Source organism: Pyxicephalus adspersus, chromosome Z (assembly GCF_032062135.1).
Source record: "Pyxicephalus adspersus chromosome Z, UCB_Pads_2.0, whole genome shotgun sequence".
Taxonomy (NCBI): domain Eukaryota; kingdom Metazoa; phylum Chordata; class Amphibia; order Anura; family Pyxicephalidae; genus Pyxicephalus; species Pyxicephalus adspersus.
The window spans coordinates 51,851,044-51,877,064 of NC_092871.1; the positions used below are offsets into that span (position 1 = coordinate 51,851,044).

General features: G+C 39.5%; 1 protein-coding gene across 1 annotated transcript in view; it reads left to right on the top strand.

The window, feature by feature from the left end:
- The window catches only part of PTPN18 (protein tyrosine phosphatase non-receptor type 18), a 53,198-nt gene that overhangs the window by 16,866 nt on the left and 10,311 nt on the right, over positions 1-26,021 (top strand). Inside the window, exons 6-13 of the mRNA XM_072430232.1 lie at positions 1,193-1,231; positions 1,626-1,694; positions 2,123-2,185; positions 5,061-5,203; positions 18,423-18,489; positions 20,750-20,827; positions 22,215-22,304; positions 24,905-24,993. Of these exons, the coding sequence (XP_072286333.1) occupies positions 1,193-1,231; positions 1,626-1,694; positions 2,123-2,185; positions 5,061-5,203; positions 18,423-18,489; positions 20,750-20,827; positions 22,215-22,304; positions 24,905-24,993 (638 nt within the window). The remainder of the gene's footprint in view (positions 1-1,192; positions 1,232-1,625; positions 1,695-2,122; positions 2,186-5,060; positions 5,204-18,422; positions 18,490-20,749; positions 20,828-22,214; positions 22,305-24,904; positions 24,994-26,021) is intronic.

The window sequence follows — 26,021 nt, forward strand, 5'->3', positions numbered from 1 at the left end:
AGGCGATACATTGACACAGAGTGATTTTTTAGTATTTTGTTCAGAATCTTTTTTTTCTAGGTTTTTCTCCTTTAAAATTGGGTGCGTCTTATAGGCCGGAGCGTCTTATAGTCCGAAAAATACGGTAATCCTTTTGGGCACCGGTTCACAAAAAGGATATTGTGGAATTGGAGAAAGTGCAGAGAAGGGCAACTAAACTAATAAAAGGAACGGAGGAGCTCAGCTATGAGGAGAGATTAGCTGAACTGAATCTATTCTCCCTTGAGAAGAGTCGTTTAACTAGTTCTATATCTCTATAGAATTTTATCCAGGATAAGTTGGTTTGTAGTATGTTTGTAGTTTATTATGGTTGAAACTAATTGACCTATGTCTTTTTTTACCCTAGTTAGCACATGAGCATGTAGCAGAACTTTCCCCCTCCCATGAATACTGTTGTGCAAGAGATGACTAGTTAAGATACTTTGTAACTTGTTTACATGTAAAGTGATAACTTTGTCATTACTTAATTTTACCAAAGTAATACATAGTCCTCTATATACATAACAGGGAATCTGAAACTTCCTCAAGCATTCCCTGGTGGAAATCAATTACTTACATTGAAGCACATAGACCGTGACGATTCCCACAAGGGAATGACTAAGGAAATTTCTGATTTGCAACTTTTTATAATGACACTACAACACATTACAACATTTCTGGTAAAAAGCATTGCAAAGACATTTAACAATAAAGGCTTTTTTGAAGATTTTTGCAATGTGACTCTCAAAAATAAAATAATAATGGTTTAAAAAAGTGAAAATCAGGACTGTTTAGGGTAATTAAGGGTCTGACACAAGTTTCAGCTGTCATTTTGACAGCCACGAGTTAAGCAGCAAAGGAAGCAACAGCAGGAGGGATGGGGGATGCAGAGTCCCACCCCAAGTTTATTGATTGGAAAAAAGGGAAACCACATTTAGATTAGGTCATTCCAGTATTCAGTAGTATAGAGCTGTGTCTGGTTAGGGAACTTGGTCCATAGGCTTCAGTTCACACCACAGCTGCTTCACTTTACACACAAGTTACAAAGTTACATAGTTAATGAGTGATTGTTATGACAACAGACTATCTAATACATTACAGTTTTAGCTTTGGTACTGTGTGAAACAACATGGCATAACCTGTCATGCTAATCAATGTGTCACATTATTTACAGGTTATAGTAATGGCATGCCGAGAAGTAGAACAAGGAAAGGTTAGTAATTGCTTTTCCTGACTTTACAGAAAATGCACATAATTTCTTTGATAAAATGTATACCCTATTGTCCACACCACAGTCAAACAGATAAATACTATTGCCAGATGCCAATTCATGTAGAAGCGGACTAGGAAAATATTGCTATGTTAGAGGCAGCTCAACTGTATAAAAAAAATACTCGTTACAGCAAATTACGGTAATCACAAGTGAATATTCAAATTTGGTGCATTTTACAATATCAATACCTATGAAAATTTGACACCAGATTTGCTGCTATGCATGCAAAGGCTTTTTTCACATCAACCCCATCCACCTCTCCATCCTAAAAAATGTGTATCCTGACATTGAAAACCTCATTATGTCTCATAAATCACTGGGATCTCTTTTTCAGAAAAAATGTGAACGCTACTGGCCATTGGATGAGGAACCTGTCCTGCATGGACCATTCGCTGTTAGCACGGTCAGTATACTGAATTTGTATATTAGGGCATTACAGACAATGTATATCACAGCAGCCTTAGGAGAGGTGAGCTTACCTACAGTGAAGAATCCCTTCCTTATCCAAAGATTACATTTATTTTCCTCCAGACACAGAGTTCCCCCTTTAAAGTTAATAATCAGGAAGAGAGTTCTCTAAGTGGACCGTTTTTATAATATGCTATGTAACTATGTAATTGCATTTCTGGCAAGTATTTTCTTTTTACTTTCTAAACGTTCTTAGCCTGAAAAGCAAAAACAAATGTATCTACCAGTATATACATTTCTCTCATCTACAATTTATTTTCAAACTAGGAGGCCACGCTGAATAGAATTTGATAGATATAATAGAATTGATTTAAAGCTAATAAAGTTTTTAATAATATTCAAAGTATTGTGTTTTGTTTATAGGTGGCAAAGGTCAAAGTGAATCCAGAGGTGGTCTTTAGGAACCTAAAGGTGACATTTCAGGAGGTAAGTGTGTTACTGAGCAGCCTCATAACAAACACAAATTCCTGATTTAGGTCTCTCTCAAACAGTATGGATGAGTATTTTATAAAATAATTTTCTCCAAAGCTTCAAATTGAAGGTGCATTCCAGATTCTGGACACTGAACCCTGTTTATATTCCCCGCTACAATTGATACTGCCCTTTTTATTAGTAGGTTAGAGAACGACAGCTTTTATATAAGGCCTGCTAGGGATTCCTTGGTCAGTTTTTCTGGCATTCTGGTAGTGTGGCATTCTTTCCACTGGCTAGCAATGTAAGAGCCATTTTTTCTATTAATCACCATGCTAATGTACTGTGAGTTGTAGATAAAACAATTATAGACAGGTTCCCTGAAAGTTATTTCAAGGGGTCCCCATGTTACAATGTTCGAAAAAAATTGCCCTAATACAACAAAATGTTAAAAAATGTTTTGGCTTCAGATATATATGTTTTCAATTGTTCTGCATGCAAAACAAGTAAAAATAAACTTCTATTACAAGCAGTCAGGACCCTGAAGATCCCTATGTGTATATTGTCAGTGGATTGCCGAGAAGGCATTCGACAGAATGAACTAGGCATTTGTGTATCAGGCACCTCGCCAAATAGGACTGGGTCCTGCCATGATAGCCCTAATTTCAGCCTTGTACTTGGCACCGCAGGCCTGAGTATGAGTATTGGGTCTCTGTCAGAACCCTTCCCAATCCTAAACAAAACTAGGCAGAGATGTCCTCTGTCCCCGCTATTATATGCAGATGTCAAGGGACTACAGATAGGGAACACTCAATGCAAGGTGTCTCTATTTGCGGATGACTTGCTGCTATACATAACTTCACCACATATTTCAATCCCCTCAATCCTGATTTGGTGAAGCTAGTAATTTTAAAGTAAATTTCAACAAATTAAAAATACTTAACGTCACGCTCACCCAGTCTCAATTTATGTCCATCAAAGGCAACACATCTTTCAGGCTCTGCAGCAATGCGCTCAGATATCTAGGAGTCTTCCTCACAGCAAACGCTGATAAACTTTTTACTTTTACCTTACTTAACTTACGTCTAAGCAAGCTACAAGCTGATCTACAGAGGTATGATTCTCTGCCCCTCTCATGGTTTGCTAGAATCTTTACACTCAAAATAAAATTTCTTACGCAAAATACAGCAGTTATGCTGGAACTCCCTTTAGACAGTGAAACACTGCATAGCATTTCGATTCACCACTAGACCAGGCCTCACCACGGATCTATTGAATGTCTGGGATAATTTAACAAAAGCGAGTAAATTAACAACCAAACTGAGCCCCATGACCCCAGTATTTGACAACCACGCTTTTCCCCCAGTGCTGGTCGTAGAAAGCTTCCTTTCATGGACAACCAAAGAGGACCATCATGTCCACAGTATACTACAGAACAAGTCTTGACATCCGGACAAGCAAACAACCATTGTTATGGTTTCTTCATAGTCAGTTGTTGACTTTTCTGTCCTCCCACTGTGCATAGAAGCCAAACCTACTTTGAGACTATTATTAGCTTGAAATATAGACCAACTCACAATATTTCTGAGCTATGCAGCAAACTTGTCCAGGCCACAGATCATAGCCCTTACCTATACACGCAGTTTGGAATTGGTTTAAAGAATGTCACCAATTTTACACATTAGGGCCATAACCAGGGGAGGCACTGCCCGGCGTTGAGGGTGCAGACTTACTTTTATTCCACCCCATTTCATTAACCCTCCCTTATCATATAAGTTCATCGCTACCCACCCCCTACATCGCTAATTATACCCCAACTCTCCCTAACCCCCTGTTTGATAGGGCTAAGTGTGTTTTTGTTTTCCTGATGTTTTCTCTTTATGCACCATATAGAGTTCAGCTACCACATTACGTACCAGATTGTCTATGAGCAGGTCCAGAGCAAACTATGCACAAATTTGATATAAATGCCCAGTCATGCTTAAAATGATGACAGATAAGATATGTGGTATATTGAATGTATGTATGTTATCTAAAGTTGTATTTTACTGTTTATCGAATTTGGTTTAGGCTGAGAACCAGCACACACCACCATTCAATGTTTTGTACTCCATGCTTCTCTCGATACTAAATTTCCCCCCTTTTTTCCCTTTTTTTTCTCACACTTTTTTTTTTACTTTTTTCTGTAATATGTTTGTAACCCCTACGGTTTGTATGGTATAAAATGAAAAGCCTAATAAAAATTATTGATAAAAAACAAGTAAAACTAAAAAGAACTGTGTGTTTCTTTTAAAGCATTTAAGAGTTTGGCCTTTAAAAATATTGTGTCATTTAGACCTTCAAAATCCATGGAAATATATCACTCAATATGCATAAAAACCAAAATGATTCACTCTCACTTCACTTATGTGTTTTTATCTTTCTCCTGTTCTTCCTCCCTTCCACTGGTAATCAATATATATGTATGTATGTATGACAACAACTTCTGGAAAATTATATTTATGTTTCAGTCACCACCTTGACCAGTTATATTTGTGAACCCTAAAAAATAGGAATAATCTTTTAATAAAATTTTAATTCAAAACACAGCAGTGTAAATGGGCCTTGAACTTGGCTTCAATCAATTGCAGCCACATTTCTGAAATATCTGAATTTTAGGTTACCTATTTTGGATGCACATTTGGTCCAGTCACCTAAACTAAGCCATTGCATGACCATGCCCACTAACTGAAAAATAAGGTGTAAAGCAATTTTTTGGAGAATTCATGTTAGACGTGAGTCACTCAGATATCTTCTGTTCTAGGAAGGCTTTACTGTACTTCTCAATGATATTCCTGAGAAAAAGAGTCATAATGTCAAACTGCTTATATTTTTTCTGTTTTGCCTGTAGGAAACACGGGAGGTTGGTCACTTCCAGTATATTGCATGGCCTGATCGTGGGATCCCAGACTCTTACTCCTGCTTCCTTGAGATGATCAAACTGGTGCGTCAACATCAAGGACAGCACAGCACCCCGATGTGTGTGCACTGCAGGTGAGAGCACTTAATGTTTGCAGTTAAAGTTAAAAAAAAATGTCATGGCTAGGAGTATGCCAGAATTTGTGTATTCAGTTTTAATGCCTAATTGTACAAGTTTTTTGTGAACTCATAAATAACAGTTATGGCTGCAATATTGTATATATTATAATATTGCATAAAATATATTATGTATTTTACTGCATGCTACTGTTGTGTAGTTTACACTATAACAGTCCATCTTTTCTATCAGTGACTGACTGCCTATTCTACCAATTTATTTCAGCCACATTTAAACTATTTAAAGTTTAAACTAAAAATATAGATTTCATTGTAAAAATTCATGTTTGAAATTATTGATATTTGTCTAATAAAAATAAAAATCCCATCTTTTTTGGTGCCCCCTATCCCTCCCAGGTTGTGTACATGTTCTGCTTATGACTACAGTAGCTCAGTAGCCCATCTCACCTCCAAAACACAGCCCCCAATCATTGTTGACACCTTAAAAAAAATTCAACACCCTTTCTTCCCACAATTAAGACAATGACAACCATTTGGAATTTAAATTGGCTGCAGACAGCTGTTTCAAAATTTTATTTAAATAATATTAACTGAGCAAAACATATAAAACACAAAAAATACCTTAAAACTCTCATCTTTTAACAACAATCTTACAAACAACTCCACCCCTGTAAACAATAACACAACATATTGCCTGTTTTTACACCAAAAACCTGCAGGTCCTGAAAGGCAAGGTCTGTGAAGCACCTAAAACAATTTTTCCAGCCAGCAGCACTACTATGCTTTCAAGCTGCCCAGCCCCGCCTCAGAGACCATAGTCATTAATTGTTGATTACCACATTTAAAATAACTTTTTCCTCCTTTAAAGGGTGACCACATCAAAAATGATTCACACCTTCTACATACTGACCGAGACCCCTGCACTCCAACCCCCACAAAACCACCTGTACCCTGACCCAATACCCAACTAAAGAGCAGGGTGGGTGGGAAAACTTTTATTATTCTAATACTGCTGTAGAACTTTCCACTCTTTCATTATAACCCTTCCTTGCCTTAACTACGCCCCCTGCCCCTTCTCTCCACCAGTCTCCACTTTGACCCCTCCCGGACCCCATCCTTCCCAGAACCTAACCACTCCTCTGCCTTGCTCCTCTTCCCAGCCCATCATGCAGGCCCTTGTTTGCTGCAGGCCTACCTTTTTGGGCATGTCTAAGATTCTTCTGAGACTCCCTGAATGCCAGGATGACATTGTCCCTTACATTCCTAATCTCGCAAGACATTTCTCTTTATATGGATAAGCACAATCAGTAAGGTTTGTGCAAGTATGAAATGCTTCAACAGGTCTCACCCCTGTGCAATAGGAGTGTTTGAGAAACATGAAACTGTCTCTATGGAGGGGGGAACAGGTAAGGACTGTGCAGTGTGGAGAAAGGGAGTCCTAGTAGGGTAACTGCTCAAAAACATTTTGTCTCCCAATTTCTAAGTGTACATAACAGCATCAAATAACATAATCTAAAAAAACAATACCATTTGAATCCAATTAAATGCCCAAATTATGCCTCATTCCTCAACTTTCACAAATCCAAACATTCATACATAGACATTGGGATTTTACTAGCATATATTATGAACCACCAAATTAAAATGTACTTTTTATATCATTTATTGCAAACAGCTTATCTTAACGCATTCCATTTCTATACAGAAAATTTCTTCAGGAGTTTTAGAGGGTAAACAGAAACTGAAAATCAATACAAAAGAAAAATACTTATATAAATACTTCCATTCAATATATATATATGTCACATTCATTAAATTAACAAACAACATATACTCAATAGTGGTGGAGTCATTACTTATTACTTTTAGATCCAGAAAGAAACCACAGCACCAATGGTATTCATCAAGTACGTGCCTCTTATATGAAATTCAGTGTCCAGGATAAATCATATCAAGAGAGGAATCACTCACTTTAAGGTGGGTGCATATGTTGCCTTGGCCTTTATAGGGAAATAACCGGTCCACTTTAGGCGCTGTTTATCTGAAAAATGAATAAAAGAACAAATCTCATCTTATAGGGTTGGCACCAGAGATATTGTACTCAAACTTAGTTTTGTTGTTTGAATTCAGGTTGTCCCTATATTCGACCCCGATATGGCTGTTCGAATTCGGATAGAACCGATCCAAAAAACACGGCATTCGGCGGTGCGAATTCGGCGCCCCAAATTTCTGAATCTGGAAGCCCCCTTTAACAAGGTGACTCCTAGATGTCCAACCATGGGGAATAAGTACAGGAGTACTATGTAGCCCTGTACTTATTCCCCATGGTTGGACATCTGGGAGTCACCTTGTTAAAGAGGGCTTCTGGATCTCAAATAAGTCACTGACACACTGATACATAATACCCCTTACTGGTTCCCTGAAAGGTTAATATTTAAGTGCAAATAATAAGTCCAGACTTTATTGTGAAATTTTATTAATTCTTTAAAAAATGTATGTGATTTGTGTGTACTTACTTATTACTTACCGTACCTTTTTTCACAGTAACTCACCTGAAATGAGGTTTCTACTGTCCATGGGCTGTACTTATCATTGATAAGTACAGCCCAGGGACCATGGGAACCTGTGGTCACAGCTGATTGGAGGCACGTGGGTGCAGGGCACATGCCTCTGGCTGTGAACTCATATGGCCTCTCAATGGAAAAAGCCAAGCCATGACTGGTTCTCTTTAAAAATACCACATATTACATTCAGAAATATACATATCTAAGGTAACCTTGCTAAAACCCTATCCAATGCAGAACTTGTTACTTTTAGGAAGAGATGCCAGCCCTGCATTTCAGCAGGAAATATGTGGGTTCAAAATGAAAAACATCCACTTTTCCCATTCCCTGTGCTTATGTCATCACTGTGGTTTGAATAAAAGTACAGAGACCTTTTATGATCTTCACTAAAACTGCTGCAAAGTTTTTCTTTCCAACAGGAAGTGTTGATTTCTTGCTGAATTGGGGGAATTTACTTATGATTCTAAAATTGGGTCAGGAGTTCTCCAAGTACCTCTTATACAGATTCTCTGCCTGTGTTAATTATTTGTGTACTATGTGGTGAGAGGGTCCCTTTAAAGGCAAAATGAGGAGAATGCTTACAAATGCATCAATTTGTTGTCACGGTCCCCTCCTGACTGAAGTTAGAGGATCTGTCAGACAAGCTGCATGTGAGGTTATCTGACAATCTGTTTGTTTGTACTTGTTTCTGTGTTGTTGTTTGTAATGACCACACCCCTTGTATCAGCTGCAGCTGGTGGTCATTACTAGTGTTGGTCGAATAGCTCACTATTCGATTCGGCAGCTATTCGGCCGAATATAGCAAAAAAATTCGGGTGGTCGAACATCGGTTTCGAACACCATTAAAGTCAATAGGAGAAAAATTTGGGTTTGTTTCAGCACTGTGTAGAGCTTCCACAGCCTCCAAACAGATGTAAAAAGATACATTGTAAAAGGATACATAACACTATTACATACCCCTGTGCTTCACATGAAGATTAAAGTGCACCTGTCACATCAATATCAGGCTAAAGCTAGGTACACACTTCCAATAATTATTGTTAGAAAATGAACGATTACGACCGATCAACGATTATGCACGATTATACTTGAACGATCATATTGTGCACAATTCTGTACATGCTGTAACAATATGATCGTTCATATATAATCCACCAACACTGTCCACACGCTAGATACAATCATTTGAACGATGCAAGGAGGGACATGTAAAGGAGAAAGTGTACCGCAGACACATGCACGATCACTGAACGACTGTACACGATAGATAGTGAAAGATCGTCGGCCAATCAGATCCACCGTGACGGTCGTTCATTTCCAACGACAATCCTCGTTCGTCGGTGTCCTTGGTCCCTTTTTTTTTGGCCAATCGGTTGTTCATCAGTCGTTTCTAACGATAAATATTGGACGTGTGTATGCATGAGGGGGTAGTAATATCCGCCCTCTATCCCGATCTTGAGGCAGAGGTATTGGAAGCCCAGGGAGATGCACCAGATTCTTGCCCTTCGGGGAAATTGTTTGTTCCTTATGAATTACGACATAAGGTGTTCGAAAAACACCACTGTACAGTCCTTACAGGGCACCCTGGGAACAAATCCACGGTCGATCTCATCTCTCATAGATTCTGGTGGCTGGGGTTGCGTAAATGTGTTGAGGGCTATGTGTCAGCATGTAGTACTTGTGCTCGTGCTAAGGTGACACATACTCGGCCTTCTGGATCCCTACTTCCGTTGTCAATCCCTTCCCGACCTTGGACTCATTTATCGATGGATTTTATCACTAATTTGCCGAATTCCTCAGGAAAAACCGTGATTCTGGTGATTAGTGATTGCTTCAGTAAGATGTCACACTTTATTGCATTGGCAAGGCTACCTAATGCTAAAACCCTCGATAACATCCCAAACCCATGATGTTTGTCGATAACATCGTGAAGCTACATGGTATTCCCACGGATGTGGTGTCTGATAGGGGGACTCAATTTGTTTTCAGATTCTGGAAGGCATTCTGCACTCGTCTGGGGATACAATTGTCCTTCTCTTCGGCCTTTCATCCTCAGTCGAATAGACAGACTGAACGCACCAACCAGAATCTGGAAACTTATTTGAGATGTTTTGTCTCAGAGAATCAGGAAGAGTGGTCTTCATTTTTGTCTTTGGCTGAGTTTGCCATAAATAACCGTAGGCAGGAGTCCACTGATAAGTCGCTGTTTTTTGGGGCATATGGGTTTCATCCACAATTTGGCACATTTTCTGGTACTGAGACTTCAGGCATTTCTGAAGAGGAAAGATTTTCCTCTTCTTTGTCATCTATTTGGCAGAAAATTCAAAATAATTTAAAAAAGATGGGCAACAAATATAAACGTATGGCTGACAAGAGACGTATGAGGGGTCCGGACCTAAGAGTGGGTGATTCTGTGTGGCTGTCTACAAGAAACATTAAGTTGAAAGTACCTTCTTGGAAGTTGGGTCCAAGGTTTATTGGGCCATATAAGATCTCTGCCATTATTAACCCAGTTGCCTTTCGTCTTGAACTTCCACAGGCTTTAAAGATTCATAATGTGTTCCACAAATCACTGTTGAAGAGATTTGTTGAGCCTTTGAAACCGTCTTCCTTGCCTCCCCCTCCTGTCATGGTGGACGGTAATCTAGAATTTCAGATTGCCAGGATACTGGACTCCCGAATTCTCCGCAGATCTCTCCAGTATCTCGTTCACTGGAAGGGGTACAGTCTGGAGGAGAGAATGTGGGTACCAGCGACCGACGTTAATGCTAGTCCTTTTGTGAGAGCTTTCCACAGAGCTAATCCGGATAAGGTCGGTCCTGGGTGTCCGGAGGCCACCCGTAGAAGGGGGGGTACTGTCACGGTCCCTTCCGTGACTGAAGTTAGAGGATCTGTCAGACAAGCTGCATGTGAAGTTATCTGATAATCTGTTTGTTTTTTACTTGTTTCTGTGTTGTTGTTTGTAATGACCACTCCCCTTGTATCAGGTGCAGCTGCTGGTCATTACTGCTCCTCCATTTAGTCTGGCCTCACACTTCATGCTATGCGGTTGATATTCACTGCCGGGATGTGAAGAGTTGGTGTGTTGTCCTATCCAGAGTTCCTGCTTATATATCTGCTATTAAGATAATTTGAATTACTTTTGGTGTTTTGTTGTTCTTTTGTTGTTTACTAGGCCTCAGGGAGACACTGGGTCTTTCATAAGGGAAGGAACAAGTAGTCTCAAGCCAGTCACTACTCCTAGGTCTATGCAGGGCTAGTGGGGCCTAGGTTCCTGTGTATGAGTGTTCCCACCATCAGGGGATACTCATACTGTTAGGAGTTAGGGCTAGGTTAGGGTGTCTGCAAAGGGTGACTATTCCCTTTTTTTGCCTAGCCATTGGAAGCCTAGTACTGAGTTTAACCTTTCTGTTTCCCTCCCCTCCCGGTTATCCGTGACATTTGTATTTTAGAAATGGCAACGTTCCACAGTTTATTAGTGTCCTGATTATTATAGAAACTTGTTAAGATCTTGTTGCTGTTTTTGTTTGGGGACGGAACAGAAAGTAAATGAAAATCTCCTAATAGAAAGGGAGAAATTCCACCTTTGTTGCTTCTTAAAAGAAAAGCTGTTCTGATTGGATGATTCCCTTATGTTCCTATTCTGATGAGAGCTGAAACAGTAAAGACTTTCCTTCTCTTTCTGTCCCAGTATCAATGGTCACAAGGTCAAAAAATGAGTATAAATTTCCCCACTAGAAAAATGTTTTTGGGGCGTGGCTTAGCGGTCCCCGGAGATATCCGCTTAATTCTCCTGCTCTGACGGCACCAGCGTGATATTTGCAGCTAAGCCGGCACCTGATCTCTAATAATGGGCAAATTGAAGAGATGTAAGGCTTCCCCCCACCCCCACACGGCATCGCAGCTCTTCTCAGCCCTTGAAAAGGGCTTTCATAGGAGACACTCCCGCAGCTCCTCAGCCTTCTAAGATGGCGACGGCTTCCTCTTCTTCCGGAGTCTCCGGATGCACGCCACCCTCATTCAGCAGCAGACCAGGCTGATACTTCTCCCGGCTTAGCAGTGGGTGGCCAGATCACCCAGGATTGTGGAGCAGATGACCGGGAAGCACAAGACCGTACTGGGGTGAGTTTTTCCCCCTCATCTGGGATTCCCCCTTTTCCTTGGAGTCATCATGATGGGGGGTTTCTTACTCACCTGATGCCCCATATTCCCCCCTGAATGATACTGTGCCATTAGCCTTTAGACCAAATCAGTCCTCCACAGAATGACTAAGGCTGACTTTCTCCCCTTGGACCCCCATCACAAATACCTGGTCCATCATATGGGACATGTTCTTCAGGGACCCATGGACCTGTTGAACCACCCCAACCTCGCTTGCAGGGTCAGGGACCTGTGGCCGATGCATTACATTCCCTATGGCAGGAATACCTTCAGATGTTGCCCACTACACTGAGGATCAGGCAACATTCCGCTCTGAAATTGGGGTCCTCTGTACTGACCTGCAGTCTCTGGCTGGGAGAGTGGAAGATTTAGATGAAAATTTACACCAAGCTAAAGGGGACATAGAGATCCTTATCCACAAATGTCGAGATAATCATTTGAAGATAAGGGACCTCTACCATCACCTAGAAGACATGGGTAATAAGGTCCGCAGGAATAACATTAGAGTTTGCGGTTTACCTGAAGCCACCCGTAACTCAGATCTGAAATTAGTTATGCAGGCTTTCTTCAACCGCCTCTTGGGGCGCCCCTCATCACAAGAGGTGGGAATTCTTATGGCTACAGAGCCTCACGGCAACCTGCCTTGGCCTCAAGGCCGAGATGTTCTTTGCCACTTAGCAGATACAAAACTGAAAAATGTGATCATGGCTGCTGCACAGAATATGCGCAATTAAGAATTTGACGGGGCCCCTCTACAGCTTTTCCAAGACTTATCATGGCACACCCTGCAACAAAGACGCCTCCTACAGCCTCTCCTCACCCTGCTCCGGGACAATCATATTCTCTATCACTGGGGTTTTCCGTTTAGCTTAACGGCCCGGCATGAGGGGAAGTGGGCTGTTCTGCGCTACCCGGAGGACTTACCTGTCTTCTGCCGAGATATGGGAATAGCCCTGCCCAAACTTCCTGGATGGGAGATCGAGGATGTTTTGCCCCCATCACCCCCACCTTGGCAGACGGCCATGACCAGGAAACGCTCAGGACGCCGAGTCCGGGGTTCTCCTCAATCCCCTCTTCCACAAGACAGTGGACAGCATTGATTGGGGCTGGCCCTTACATTTACATTGCTTCTTTGATCTTATGCTGCAATCTTAGATTTCAATGCTGCTCTGCTCCACAAATAGATGCTTAACTTGCTAATGTTTTGCCATATATAATATAGAGCCAACTTTCTAAATGGATAATACTTGAATGGCAGTACTTATTACATGTTATGCTCCACCTCAGAGGTTATGGTCCTCGGCCTGGGTGTGTTGACATGCTAGTTATTGTGACCTCTTGCTTTTTATAGACTAACAATTGGTTTATGGTTGACCTATTGTTGTTTTTCTGTTTATAATGAATGCTATCTGAACATCATTTTAGCTGCCTCAAAGATGTTTTTTTCTTTGTCCTGGTATACGCATAGGTCTCGGTCTGCGATCTTACCTAGGCCTCTGATTAATATACCTTACCATGCTGCTGTTTACTAAATTTTGCCATATGTTTGGTATCATATTTCCATGGTACTGTCCTCATATGCTGTAATGTATACTTGCCTTTAATTAGATACTCTCAGGCTGCCCTTTTGCCCCTTGGGGGGGCCCCGCGCCGGGTCCGATATGTCCGGATATGGTGGGGGGCTCTTTCACGGAGGGTTTTTTGTCACTTGATAGCTGGTGCCACAAATGTTATGATGACCAGATATCTATCTGGTGGTTGTTCCAAGGAGTGTTGGGTCCTCGACCCCTATAGAAGTGTTGGTGTACCCATCAGGTGTGCTTGTTCCTTGCTGTCCTTTTGTAAGGCACAGGGACCGGCGGATACTGGACACTCCATGGTCGCTATTTTGCGACTATCTTACTTTGGTTTATTGTTCATGTTTTTGTTTTTTATTGTGATTGTTTCCCCCTGCCCATACCTACCTTCCCCCATGGAGCAATTTTCTTATGCTCTTAAATATACTCCAGAGCACATGCCTAATTTGTATTTTATTATATTTGAGCAATGAAAGTGTCTAAGCACTGTTCACTCTATCAAAGATTATTATGGCTACTAAAATTCTATCCCTTAACGTGAGGGGATTGAACTCCAACACTAAGAGGAAATTAGCATTTAGGGAATTTAAACGTCAGTCTGCGGAGGTTATATTCCTACAAGAGACACATTTTGATAGCTTGGGTATTTTACATTTTGTCTCCAAATATTACCCAGGAGTTTATGTGGCTAACTCTCCCTCTAAAAAATGAGCGGGGTTGCAATTTTGATTCCGGACTCTTTTAAATTCTCCCCCACTCGCACAATCGCTGACCCTGAGGGAAGATTTATTATTCTGCATGGCTCCCAAGGTGTCTCTCTGACGATATGCAATCTTTACGCCCCCAATATGGCTCAGATTAAGTTTATTACTAAAACACTGGCCCTTTTGAATGAGTTTACTCATACTTATTTGATTGTTGGGGGGGACTTTAATTCTATTTTTTCCCCTACTCAAGATAGAATGTCCATGTTTACATCTCCTCCACCTTCAGCTGTACTGCAACAATCTAAACTCTTTAGACAGCTTATCAGACGCTATCAATTATATGATAGCTGGAGGATCCACATCCTATGAGCAAACAGTATTCCTTTTACTCTCCTCCCCACCAAACACACCCCCGCACATTACATATTTATTAACCTACCGTTATTGAGGAATAGTATCTCTGCAGATATCCATCCTATTTCATGGTCAGACCATCCCCCGATCACCTTAGAGGTTCTTTTCACTCCCTCTACAACTAGAATCTGCCATTGGAGACTAAATGTTTTTCTCCTTAAAAACATGGATACTAAATTATCACTCACTACAGGAATAACAAAACTATTTTGCATTGAATAAGGGTTCAATAGCACATACCTTCACTCTCTGGGAAGCTCATAAGGCGGTTGTTAGGGGTCAATGTGTTGCCTTATGTTCCTGCCTTAAAAGGAATTCCAATAGTCCATCCCTGGCACAATATTAGTCCATCCCTGGGACATCTGCGGGAGGTGACCTCTCTCCGCTCTGAATTACGGGCCTTGGAGCTGAGAAAAGTTGGCTGATGCAATGAACTAAGCAGGTTTACTACCACAAGGGCAACAAAGCTGACTAGCTACTAGCATGCAAACTGAGGGACGCACAAATTAACTCTTCTACCATGGCTATTAAGGACGAGAATGGAATACTTAGGTACGACCCCTCTCAAATAGCCTCCCAGTTTGAACAATACTATACACATCTGTACCACACAGTACATCAGGCGCAAAGTAACATGGGCTCAACTTTCCAAACCACTATTGATTCTTACTTAGAGGAATTGGATCTTCCCCGATTGAAGGCGGAACATCTGGAGCATCTTATCAGTCCCATCACTGAAGAGGAGATCTCGAAGGTTATTTCTCATCTCCCTTTGCATAAAGCCCCAGGTCCTGACGGTTTACCGTATCTAAAACTTTTCTGCCAAATTTACTACCCATTTAGTGGATTTATTCAATGATTTTTTACAAGGTAAACCTATTCCGCCTTCCATGTCCTGCTCCCTTATTACTGTTATTCTCAAAGCGGATAAAGACCTGTTAGATTGTGCTAATTATAGGCCCATAGCATTGCTGGTTTCAGATCTTAAAATTTATTCCAAAATTCTAGCAAATAGTCTCTTCAAATTTATGCCGTACCTTGTGCACAGGGATCAACCAGGCTTTATCCCATTTCGCCATGCGAGTGATAATACCCACAGAGTAATTATTGTCATATTGTAGATATTCTCAACAAACGCAATACACCCTCATTAGTACTCAGCTTAGATGCAGAGAAGGCGTTTGACCATCTTAGTTGGCCATTCATGTTCTCCACACTTGCTAAAATGGGGTTCACCAGACCATTTGTAGGCGCCATTCATTTCCTCTACAGCTGCCCATCAGCCTTGGTCAAATTACCTCACGCCTCCTCTACGCTATTTCCAATTAAAAACAGGACGCGACAGGGATGTCCCTTGTCCCCCTTGCTTTTTGCACTTATTATTGAGCCACTTGCAGAGAAAATCCAATCTAACCCCAATATTTAGGGAATCCCAGTGAAGGGATCCTACTACAAAATCTTAGTATATGCAGATGACATTCTGTTCACACTGACACAGCCTCTTAACACCCTCCTGAACCTATGGGCTGAACTACACACTTTTGGCATTGCCTCAGGCTATAAAGTAAATTCCTCCAAGACAGAGGCATTACCTTTATATTTACCACCCTTACAACTCAGCGCTGCGTAATATGTTGGCGCTATATAAATCCTGTTTATTAATAATAATAATAATAACTCTTTGCATTGCGAGATAGATACTCATTTATGTGGTGGGATTGTTCATTGAGTTACTTAGGCACTCAAATCACAGCCACATATAACCAAATATATGCCCGTAATTTTCCTCCACTATTTCAGGATATATACAACTATCTGAACAAATTGAAGGGGCACTCTTTGTCGCCCATGGGACGCATTGCGCCAGTAAAAATGATGCTTTTACCCAAGCTCCTCTATTTATTTGAGACCCTTCTGGTCCGGGTCCCTATCCTGACCCTGAAAAAACTACAAGCTGGATTCTTGAACTTTATTTGGGTGCATAGGAGACATAGATTGTCTCTTAAGACAGTGGTTTGCACACCCAAAGATCTGGGAGGCCTAGGGGCCCTGGACCGCATTAAATATTATATAGCAACTCACCTGCGCTATTTGCCCTCATGGACCAAACTATTTTCCTTCAGTATTCAGTATTTTCAGGAGTTGGAAGAGGCCTGGCTCGCCCCTCTACATCCCAATGTGATGTTATGGAGCTCCTCCATGTTGTTAACAGATAGAGAATTGCTTTCACCGATGGTGTTTATGAGAAACATATGGAGAGCCTACAAAAAGTATGGTCTTTCTGCTCCAGCCTCGCTACTTACCTCTATTATACACACCCCCCTGATACCCGACAGTCTAACCAGATCCATGTGGCAACCATGGCCAGAAAGAGGGCTTTTTCATATCCAAAATATTTTGCATCTGGTGGAGAGGACATTACTCTCCTTCCCGGAATTACAGGAGAAATTTGACCTTCCCCAAACCTCCTTTTTTGCATACCTGCAGATCAGGCAATATGTTCTCTCTTCAACAATCACCCAGATTTACTCAAATGACTTCCTTTGAGAGGATGTGTGCAGCTAGTCCCTACACCAAGGGTCTTATCTCCTCCATTTATCGCCTCCTCCATGTGTCAACACGGGAGGCCACTGGTAAATTTGCTTACATGTGCACCTGGGAAGCTATTTTAGGCCAGACTCTTGATAGGGAGGAATGGACTGATATTTGGGAAGCAGCAAATAAAAGCTCTATTTGCACCCTTTATAAGGAAAATCTGTATAAGATTTTGTTTCAGTGGTATCACACACCAGATGGGCTCCACAGGCTGTTTCCAGAGGTAGACCCTAATTGTTGGCGATGTGGGTCCCAACGCGGGACTCTAGAACATATCTTCTGGTTTTGTCCCATTATTCAAAGTTATTGGGATAAAGTCATTTTGCTAATTGGAGGAGTGACCCAATGTCGATCCCTCCTAGATCCACTACATCATCTGATGGGTGTAAACGGGTCTCCCCAAACTCACATCTAAGCTCACTACATATATTTTGGTGGCGGCTCACACACCGATCTCCACTAAGTGGTAATCCACTTTACCTCCATCTTTAGATTTTCTTTTGATGGAGTACCTTACTGCTCTACTCAGGAACAATGTAACTAAATTTGAACAGATTTAGGAACCATGGGATGTTTATTATGCCCAATTACAGGTGTAATGGGTTAATTTGAACCTCCCCCATTTCCTTTCCTCCTCCCCTTTTTTTTTTCTTTCATGTTTTTTAATTACTTTATTGTCATGTTTTCAGTTTTATTTTTACATCCTCTGCTTTAGGTACTGTGTTATATTTTGTATACTGGATCCCCAAGGTTTGCCATGATTATTATTTAGGATTGCATTGTTTAAGTCATAATCCACCATTGTTTTCTTGAGCTCCTTTATATATATATATATATATACATATTTATATGTTACTTATATGGCTTTTCTATTGTATTGATATTTCTCCTGTATACTATGTTCTTCTTTGTTTTGTTTCTCTTGTTGTATATGGAAAAATGTTCAATAAAAACTCAGTTTCACAAAAAAAAAGAAAAAAAGAAAAATGTTTTTATGCAACATCCCTTTCAGTATAAGTACAGTAATACTAAATGAATTGGGTTTCATACATGTTTCTGCAGTGCTATGCCACCGAGCAATGCTCAGATCTCTCACAGATCTCAATACAATTGGATAAGAATTGCAGGTTTTAATTTTGATGATTTCTGCTAATTGGATGATCACCGAGTATAATGTGTGTTTGTGTCTCCCATGCAGTGCAGGATGTGGACGGACCGGGGTGATCTGTACAGTGGAATACATCCAAACGCTGCTACACAAACAGGTGACCTATGAGGACCGCAATAATTATAATACTCCACTAGAAGGCAGCAAATGGTTTTTTTATTGCTTCATAAAGGATACTGTGTTGAAAGCAAAATTGTAGGGTGGGGTGCATGGAAATATTGCATGAATGACTTGCTATGAGTCAAGCTCTATACAGTATGTAGATCCAGAACAGTAGACAAAAGTATGTGGAACTTTGATTATGAAATCTGATTGTGACATACAACAGGAATTGTGAGCTTACATTTTTAAAGCTTTGACTTATCGAGGGAAGAGGTGGTACTTAGAAAAAAATTAATTATGAGCTATAATAGCTGTATCACCAGTTTGTTAGACTCTTACAAATTGAAATATCTGTTCTGTTGCCTAAAAATGTAATCAAAATTTTAATACACTTTTTATTTTCAATAGATTTTCATAGAATTTTTTTTTACATTTTTATATATAAAAAATGTAACACATATAAAAACACATGTAACACATCATATAATAAAAAAATGTCCCCCAACAATGCTGTTATAAAACAACTCTATGAGAATCCTCTAACCATTACTCATCCATTCTAGCATTTTTCAAATCTCTACTCAAAAGAGACGTATAGGTGTGTGCAGAAGCCTTAGTGATTTCCGTCAATTGGAAGTATATTATGGAAATACGTTTCGGGGCTAAAGGAGTTCTACGACATAAAAGCTCAAAAACAGTCAATTTAACCATAAAGGTATCTCTGTGAATCAACAAATTAACTCAATGTCTGATTTGCAAATAGCGAAAAAACTCCCAGCCCGGGGCTTGATGTGCTGTGCTAATATCCTCCCAATTAAGAACACCAGATCTGCCCAGGAGGGAATGGACTGTATCATAACCATTTTTCAGCCACCAATCAAACGCTTGAGGTGCCTCCATGCCAGGTGGGAATAATGGCATCCGCTGAATAGGGAGCAAAGGTAAGTATTGCAATACAAGACTGCCTGAAAACTGAACCCCATCCCACACCTTTAACACATGTTGCAAATGTACACTAATTTTCTTGGGAGGAAGTTTGGATGGGAGCCACGGAAGAGCCTTGATATCCACCGGTTGGGACAGGTAAGATTCCAGTCAAACCCATAATGGGACAGCTGCACCCGCATAGAGGGAAGTAATGGGGCTAATATAAGCAGCCTTATAATACTTAATAAAGTTTGGCACCCCAAGTACTCTTTGCCGCTTATAAGCATACATAGTCTGCCTCTGAACTCTTGATTTCAACTTTGAGTTTTTGAATTAAAAAAATCATTGTTTGAAAGGCTCTTAACATAGCAGTCGGTACAAAACCTGGTAGCGTCCTAAAGTTATAAGGTAATTTAGGAAGCACCGTCATTTTTACTGAATTAATCCTTCTTAACCAGGAGATAGGATGGAAATACCACTCTGCTACCAGCTTCCTAAGATGAATAAATAAAGGGGGATAATTAGCAGAAAAAAGGACCTCATAAGTGAGTGTGATCTTGATCCCCAGGTACTCCTGGGTCATTCACCCAGGAGAACTGAAATCTCGCCTAAAGTGATGTACTAATTCGTAGTGGTAAATGGAAATCCAGCTCCAGAGATTTCCTTTTGCTTTCTACCAATCCCGACAACTGAGCAAACTCCTTTAAGAGGGACACTAATTTCGGGAAGGAAATTAGAGATTGGGAAATGGACAAAAGAATGTCATCTGCGAACAGCTTATATTCTTGGTCATAAATCACAATCCTATGTACATTAGGAAAATTTCTAATCACTTGCGCAAACGGTTCTGGAGCCAAAATAAATAACAGTAGGAATGGGGGGCAACCCTGAGGAGTACCCCTACATATATTAAAAACTGAAGAGTAAAAAGAGGAGCAACGAATTTGAGCGGAATTTTTATTACACTTTTAACCATGCTTAAATTATTTTATATGCCTGGTGTTGAGCACGATGTAGCCTATGAAGCCTAGTTCTTCTGGGAGGACACATAAAATCAACCAGTAAAACATAGTTTGGTCAAAGAAAGAAAAATAGCAACAGATAAGGTTAAACTAAATGGATTTTATGGTAGTGCTTTATTAAATGGGCATACCACCCAGAAAATACTAGGGGATTAATGTTTTTTTATGTAGATAAGTCTGAATTGGCATTAAAGGTACCAGAAAGAAGCTGTTGTTATTTTAAGACATTGAAGTTGTTAAGACAATGTTGAGGTGCAGACCTAGTACATATAAAAATGTGGATCCTCTTTTGTCTTTTTGTTTTAGAAAGTGCCCAGTGACTTTAGTATCTTCGAAGTTGTGATGGAAATGAGGCGCCAAAGACCATCTGCCATACAGACCAAGGTGCTTTATTTATGTTCATCTTTATAAATGGCTTTGCTATTTTATTAGATTTATGTTTTGTACCCGTTTCAAGTAAATGCTTCCAAAAATGAAGACAATGGGGTTTTAGGGTCTGCTAAAGGTATGTTTAATTGAAGATGGCTGACCTATATACCTGACAGCATTTTCCTCTATGACTAAGTTGCTTTAAAGTGTAGTAGCTTTCTGTCAATTTTAGTTGTTTTTAAAGTTTGTATGTTTTTAAATTTATTTTCTATTGTTACATTTTTTTTAAATATTTGTTTTACATTTATACATCAAATACACTGTACGACCATGACATGAACAAATGGGAGCACAATGTAAACATTTTTGCTGAGTTTCTAGATAAAGCTGACCCGACCCTCAGCATTCTAAGCGTGTTAATTAGTTCAGAAGGTCATCTTTATATATCAAACCACATATAATAGTAGTTTGTAAAGAAAGAATGGCAGTTGATTAACTGTTATACTGATCCAAAACTTTCAATATTTGGAAATAAATAACTGTCCTGGAAAAAAGATAGGGGTACTAAATGTTCTGATGCTCTATTTGTTCAATCCAGAAAACGTAGTTTCGAAGCCAGTAAGGCTGGCATAGCAGATAATTAGTATTTCCAGAAAGAGTTCAGCAGTGGCAGCTCTCATCCTTATGCTATACAAAAGTTTCCATAGAAGTAAACATGTGAATTTACCATGTAGACCAAACAAATGGGTTAACCTAAAAGACTTACCATATGAAAACACTAAACCCCCTTTCACTCCAAGGCCACTTTGTGATTTTGTGCTTACAAAGTTCTGAAAGTTCTCTTCTGGTTCCATGTGATAGCTTTAAATGTCTGAACATCCAATCACCAGGCAACAGCACTTTCATGTAAGAGGAAGGAATGTGGTCCCCTTATCTGGATTTATGGCATATTTCTCTTTCAGCCCAAAGGGACAAACGGATCAGCAAGAGAGCTTAGGGAAAATAATCATGTGCATTTTAGGGGTCAACAGGAAAGTGAATGTTTTGTTTTTACCTGCATATGATTCCTTTATTCTGAGTCAGGGATGCAGAGTACCTGACAACCCCCCCCCCCCTATTCCCCTATGGACCAAAATCAGAGAAAATCTGCTTTTTAGTTTCCAGGGCTAAAACCATATTTCCTAAAGAGGTAGTTCTTTAAAACACTCTATACCCAAGCTGCTAAATATGACTTCAAGGAATTATAGTAAACTCAGAACATACATAGTAAATTGTATCAGCAAACCTTGACTGAATAGAATAACACTAGCAGTTTGATTTCACCTGTAACTTTTTATTTGCTCTGATAGTCTTTCCTGGTATGTCAGTTTGTTGTGTTATGTAATCTATGTTCTTCCCACAGGAACAGTACGATTTCCTATATCACGCAGTTACTGAGATGTTTGAAAAGCAACTGAACGATTTAAATCACAATTATGAAAACCTGAAGCAGGTAAGGAATTAGTATGATCTTAATTTGGTTTTAGGATGTTGTCAAAGTTGTCATTCTTTATTTGAACACATTATTATGTTTACTGCATTTATTAAGGTTTTTTGATAGGTAATGTCATGTATAGAAACTTGACATGAAATATTTTTTTTTGAGCTTTAGTAATGTAGATTGTATCTGAACCTAGGACCTTAGAGAGAAAGGCCTAACAGAGGAGAATATTACATACATGAAAGTTGTATTTGCATTGCAATAGAAGTCAAAATCAAAACCAGACTCCTTGCCCCAGAGGGCACCATTGGGTATCTATGATCACTGTCTGGCATTATATAATGCTTTTGTCAGTGTCACTGTGTTCTGCCTTGTTCCACTACTTTATAGTTTCTATCCCAAACTTGAAGCTGTCAGATCCTGGTTTGTTTCCTGACAATGCTTATCTACCTGGCTCTATCCTTAGTTATCCACAGGGCAGCGTCCACCTGGTTAGCTCCACCTTGTTTCCTGAAAATCTCCTGTCTGAGCCTATGTCCTCTTCTTCAGTCAGCAGCACTAGGTAGATCTGTAGCTACCGCTTTGAAAGGATGGGACACCTCTCTACATTAATCAGTTCCTTGCTCACCATTGTAGTCTGGTAGTTTATAAAGTACTTTAAAAAACTCTACTTACTAATATGCTTTAAAGATTGGCCCTTTGAAATCTCCCTGCATCTGAATTTTTGTTAAGACTTTTAATGGAGTAAAGGTGCGTACACACTTCCAATTTTTATCGTTCCAATCGAACGACGAACGATCGATTGGGCAAAAAATCGTTCGTAAAAACGTAACCAACGACGCCGACGAACGAGCGAACCGGCGGATCGGATTGTACGACGATCGTTGAACATCGTTCGTGTGTACGGTCGTTCGTTGATCGTCCATGTTCAGAGCATGCGTAATGAACGAACGTTCATTCACTTTCCTGTCGTGCAAATAGTTCCTCTATCGCTTAAACGATCGTATCTATTGTGTGTACAATATCTACGAACGATCGTGTCGTTATCTCTATGTGCAGGATCGGTGCTATACGATCGTTCGTATATATCGTGCAGGATCGTTCGTCGTTCGTTTTCCAACGATAATAATTGGAAGTGTGTACGTAGCTTTAGTCTACTTAGACAGATAAGATGTTCAGGTTCTGTTTTAGGTCTCTGAATGTCTTTAAAAGAGTCTGCAAAGTTCAGTTTTTTAAACATGTTATCGAACCTGATGGAGAAGGCCTAGTAAGGATAATCTACTAAGTAAAGGAACTATGGAAAAGAGATGGAAGGGCTAATAGTGGAGGCTGTGGAAGAAGCGCATAAGTAAGGAAGAATGTAGATATGGGATGGAATGAGGGAAGATGGAATAAAGCGGGGAGGGGGTTATGCAGGAGACGAAAAAACAAAAAATACCACAATGATAGAATATATAGCAAAAGGAGTGTATTCAATAAACATGATCTAGAAGAGACCTATATTCTAGGAAAGTTGGAAAGTCTATTCAATAGAATCATAGTTTTCAACAATATTTTCCATGAAGAGAAGATGTAAGAACTTCCATTTTCATTGTTTCAATAATCTGTGTAAAAAATGAGGAGAAGCTTTATTTTCAGTGTATTAGTATGCCATGTGTTAGCTAAGTAATTTAGCAGTGCGTATTACTTGACAGATAGGGTGTTATTAATCAAGTGTGTGGTGGTCTATATCTGTTTTTCTGATAAACAATTCTGCCTATGTCTGCTGCAATATTTGTATTCATGTTTTTTTCCTTTAGGGCATTACTTATATCTTTGATTATATGTCAGTATTTCTTGCAATAAAAAAACAGTAAAAGTCAGCTTAAACTGTAATATTTATAGTTACTAAACCCTCTTAAACCCTGACGTTTATTTCCTTTTGTTGAAGTTGTATTTTTACTTCTTCTTTCATGTCATCTTCCATCTTGAGAGCTTCCAACAAATGTGATTGCTGTTATTAGTAAAAAATATGTTTTCACAATAAAATTCAGCAACAAGATAAGTCATTCGAAATATTTACTTCATTCATGACTATAAGTAAAGGGCTTGTTCAAAGGGTCACTTGCAACACTACAAGCAGAATAAAACAGTCAGGCATGTGGTTTACCTGACATTTAGACAGATCTGTTTAGCAATTCAACCAATACAAGTATCACTAGTAACAATTTGGCTGTTTAGTAGATGTGAGGATATGCATCAGCCTAAAATTAATTTTTCACCTATGGCTGTTAATACATTTAGTAGTTTAGCTACCTTTGTATATTATATATACTAGGATTCTGAACTCCCCGGATGTGGGGGCAAGTAGACAGTTACTGTATCTGGCAAATTTTCTGACATTTTAAAAAATAAATATAACAAAGTACCTTACACTTGACTTGGGTTACAACACCCCACTGAATTTTTTTTTTATCTGATGTATATATAATGTATCTATTACAGACAGAGGAGGGTTAAATATTTTTTGTATCTCGCAGTAAAAACAGGAAGAGAGACTTCCTGATTCAATCACATATGAGGTTATCGCACCAGCTCATCGACTTGTTCATTGTATCTCTCTCTCCATACAGAATAAAACACCTTACTATGATGATGTGGCGCCTCAGCTGAAAACTTCCCATGCCATGGCCGTATACCGGAAGAATGAGCACAGTGCACGGTGAGCAGCCAATGCAAAAATAAGCAAACATATCTGTTTTTTCTAAACTTAACAAAGATTATTCCCATTATTTCAAAATGTTTTTGTGTTTTAAATATAAATGGAAATGTCAACATCTCTTATAAGGAGTATGATGGTAAAAAATTAAAACGCCAGCCATAACAATTGTGTGTTTTGGACAAATTAAGAAAGTGTCAGTTTTTTTTTTTATCATTATAAACTGTTTTGATCTGTCAGATTTTTATTGCTGCCTAAGCTATACTTCTGAAAATAAGTGCTTTTATATAATTTTGGATCCCTACTGTTAGGACTGTCTGGGTGAACAATTAGGAATATAAAAGGGAATGTCCCTGTAGGAGACACGCTGGGCAAAATTGTATTTCTGTATTCTTATAGGTCTATTCTGTAGCTCTATTTTTAAAACTTTTTTTAATTATTTAAGTCCTTTTAAATGATATGCAAAAAGCAGTAATGTGCATTTTCCCGAAACAATCAATTGCAGCTTTTACTGACCATTTTTAAAATACAGAAAGAATTCCTTCTTCTCTTACAGAGACAGACAAATACATTTTGTCAACCAAAAAGCTTCCTTATTATGCTCTCAGTTCAACTTTCAGCTGTCTTGTGGATGCTCAGATTGACTAACTTAGTTATAAATGTGGATTAATTAAATTTTACACAGGTTAGAACCTTTAAAATACATTTGTTTGCACTGGTTAAGAGAGATGAAAATGAACAGCAAACGTGCAGGTGCTGGGACTCTTTCCACTGTCATGTGAATCTGGACGCTGCTTATTATTACGGCATGTTATCTTCATGATACCCAAATCATTCTGCTTCTTTGTATAATCCAATTTATGATGGTTAGAATGTACCTCCTTCTCTCCCTGCCTGACCAACACTGCAGTATGCACAATGGTTTCTCACTGATGTGATTTGCTCTGGACATGTTTTTGTCTGTTTTCACCCATACACAGCAAAGATGCCCCTTAACAACTACGCTTGCCACTGGTGGTGAATGACCTAAG